This window comes from Myotis davidii, unplaced genomic scaffold (assembly GCF_000327345.1).
Source record: "Myotis davidii unplaced genomic scaffold, ASM32734v1 scaffold196, whole genome shotgun sequence".
NCBI lineage: Eukaryota > Metazoa > Chordata > Mammalia > Chiroptera > Vespertilionidae > Myotis > Myotis davidii.
The window spans coordinates 5440141-5443565 of record NW_006288258.1 but is presented as its reverse complement, the minus strand read 5'-3'; the positions used below and the strand labels follow the sequence as shown (position 1 = coordinate 5443565).

The window sequence follows — 3425 nt, the reverse complement described above, 5'->3', positions numbered from 1 at the left end:
CAAATAACAGAAAAAGCAAACATAAGCCTAAAAGTCTAAAAACACAGCCCTATGGTCAAAGTCACTCACTGAGTAGAGTCAGGCGCTGATTTTAACTCCTCATTCTTAGAACCACTCTATTCCTTCCATTTGCTTTTGGTAGTTCTTTCTTTACCCTTCACAAAACTGCCACTGTCAGTTGCTAACAGTGTGGCCATGACACCTCTGAAACTATGGGCTCAGCTGCCATGGGAAGGGTCTACACTCTTCTAACTATCAAATACATACTGGTTTATCTCATAGTGCTAAGGTTACTCATGGGCTCTTTTACTCATTTAATAAAACCCTTCAGCAGTATTTATGAAGTATTACAATATGTTAGCCTGTGCTAGTGTAACAACCCCCGGACAAAGTATAAATGTGTTGTGGGTGTCTGAATTTTGCAAAAGTCAGATCTCCCAATGAATGAGGACATTATTTTATTAAAATTTTTGTTTCCCTTTTTACGATGAATAGGTTAATTATCAGTCTAATCTTCCAAATGTAAAAACTTGCTTTGTATTTCTTTGGGTATCACCAAGTTTTTCATAAGCTTAACAGAAAGGATTGTGCTTATTTGTCTGTAAAAGGAAAATCTAAAGAAATATACTCCGTCCCTATCCTCTCTTTTTACCTCTTTTAAAGAAATCTCTAGATTTGAGGAAGACTCCTCTTCTTAACTCCCTTGGTTTGCAGCTGGATCCTCTGAGAACAATATAGTGACCCGGTAGCAAAATCTCTGATGCTTCTGTTCTAAAGCCAACTTTAAATCCTACAGAGAGTATGTTTATAACAGATTTTCCTACTCAGTTGTTTCTTTTTTTACCTGGAGAGATGGCAAGATGCTGAGCACAGCTAATCTACCCAGAGTCTGTCTATTTTCTACCTTAATGGAGAAACTACCATTCTGATAACTGTAATGGCAAGAGAGAAAGATTAGTCATAGTTTTTTGCTTAGGAAAGACTGATTAACTTTTCCCCAGATAGAAGGGGGCTCCTCCAACAGCCCACTACTCCTGTGTTTCTGTTTGTGAAGAAACAATTCTAAACCTCTCTTCAGTTCTTCTGACCAATAGTAGGCGAATGCAAAATAAAATTTACATGTTATTATTTCCACAGAAACTCAATGGACCAGATACCTCTATTCGCTGAAAGAAAACGCTTTCTTCTTTTAAAAGAACCATTTTCTCCTATACAGTTAAAAATCCAAATCCAACAGATTTAAAATCTAGGAGTACAGAAGACAACAGGACTTTCACAAAGAGACAGAAAATGGTTTTTACAAAGCAGTTTCATTATTATACCATTTGATATTTAGGATAATTCAATGCCAAGTAATTAAATCATTTTAGACTAACTTACCAATGGCTTTTGTATAATGCCTTGCACCAAGCAAAAGTTCCGGAGCCCGATACCAAAAAGTCACAACTACTGGATCCAAATCTGCTAGTGGCTTTAGAGGAGAATTGAATAATCTGGCAAAACCCATGTCAGCTAAAAAATAAAATAAATTAACAAGAAACTCAGTTTGGCATGATATTAAAAGCATACAAAGTTGATGACAATAGTTAGCACCCGTATACAGCAAGCCTTTTCCTCCATTTTCAACCCATGGTCTGTACCAGGCACCAGATCTCCCCTTCTGAGATAGATACTATTATTGTGATAGTATCTGATGAAGAAACTGAGGCTTAAAGATACTCTGACTTGCCCAAGGTCACAGAACTACTAAGTATAGAGTCAGAATGAGAACCAGGTCTGGTTTCAAATTCCTGTCTTTCAGAGACAGCCGCAATAGTATTCTTAGATTTTTAAATTGAAAGATCAAAATACAATTTGAAAGATAATCTAAGCTTCAATGATTAATTATGGCTTCTGTAAGACTAAACATGGACTAAATCTTAGGTCAGTGTGTGCTAGAATCAGTTCTTTTGGACTCATGAGAGCTAACTGGTACATATCTAGTCTCAACTCTGAGTTCAGTGACATCATGTTGGTGCTTGAAATTGGCTGTGGTGAGAATATTTACATCATGGAAAACAGCAAATGCTACAAATTGGGGCTTCCCCCGCTAGAGAGCCAGTTTTGTACAGTGACCACTACATCACATACATGTTTCCAAGAACATGTAGAGAATGTATGAGATAACTTGTTGTAATTCATCATTTAACAAAGATCTGTATCAAAGCTAACTGATTTGACTATTAGAGGAGTACAAAAGCAGTGAAAAGAATATTTATTACTAAAGAAGGTCCTGGGGACCATCTAATTTTCTTAAGATTTCATAAACAACAAATTCCTTACACCTACAAAGCACTTTAGAATTTTACAAACCGTTTTCAGATACATCATATATCACTTCATTTAATCCTCATAAGAACACTGGTTTAATAAGTGTTTTGGTCCCTACTTCTGAGATAAAGAGTCTAAGGCCTGAAGCAGTTAAATGACTTGCCCATGGTCATAAAGATACTAAATAAAGATGCCAGTACTCAAACAAAAATCATAATCTAGCAGCTACATTCTTAACCACTGATCTGACATCCAATAAATTATAATATTACAGTTATAATTGCATGTCACAAAGGCAAAATCACAAAAATTATAAACCTCTGTAATTTGAAATACATAATATACACAGTATATTTGTATTATAAGGGGCCCCAATGTACTATAAAATGCACAATTAGTACATGAAATTTCAACTGCAGAGACTCATTTCATCTAAAACCAATGCTATGATATAACATACATTAAAACTTTAATTTACAGTGATATTACTTCTTGAGAGTTTGAATAATTTATAAGACTTTCTGGAAATGTTTTGAAGAAACCAGGTCTTAAAAAACAAAGCTGTCCAAGGAAGCCTGTGCTAAAGCCTACTCTTCCTTAACTAAATTTCCCTATAGCAAACAAAAATATTCAAACCATTCTACCAATATTATGCCTACTTCAAAGCACTGCTTTATAAATTTAACAGATGCTGTCTATTGTTGATGGCAAAGTAATCTGATAGAATGCTGTTCCACCCACTGAGAAACATTTGTTTTGAAGTAAAGGCTAAAGCCAGTTTTCTCTCCCCTTGTTTTCTACTTCCTTAATTTTTTGTAAGCCACATCTATTCACTATCAAATGAAAGACCAGAGGACACAATATACATTCCTGGAAACAATCTCTTCCTATTGTATGAACTTCAAAGAGTTTTATTTTTTTATTGTTTTTTTTTACTATCAGATTGTAGATACAAAATAATTAGCCATTTATATGCAATAAACATTAATATTTCAAGAAAAATAATTTTAAATATAATAATGTTACATGCAATAAACATTAATATTTCAATCAAAGGAGTTTTAAACCATTTTTCAAATACTTACTAATTTAGACAAAAGGTTACCTTAAACATT

The 3425-nt window shown here is 34.2% G+C and overlaps 1 protein-coding gene across 1 annotated transcript in view; it reads right to left on the bottom strand.

Annotated features, from left to right (window-relative positions):
• The window catches only part of CDK19 (cyclin-dependent kinase 19), a 136599-nt gene that overhangs the window by 17521 nt on the left and 115653 nt on the right, over positions 1-3425 (bottom strand). The window contains exon 8 of the mRNA XM_015561604.1: positions 1381-1512. Within this exon, the coding sequence (XP_015417090.1) occupies positions 1381-1512 (132 nt within the window). The remainder of the gene's footprint in view (positions 1-1380; positions 1513-3425) is intronic.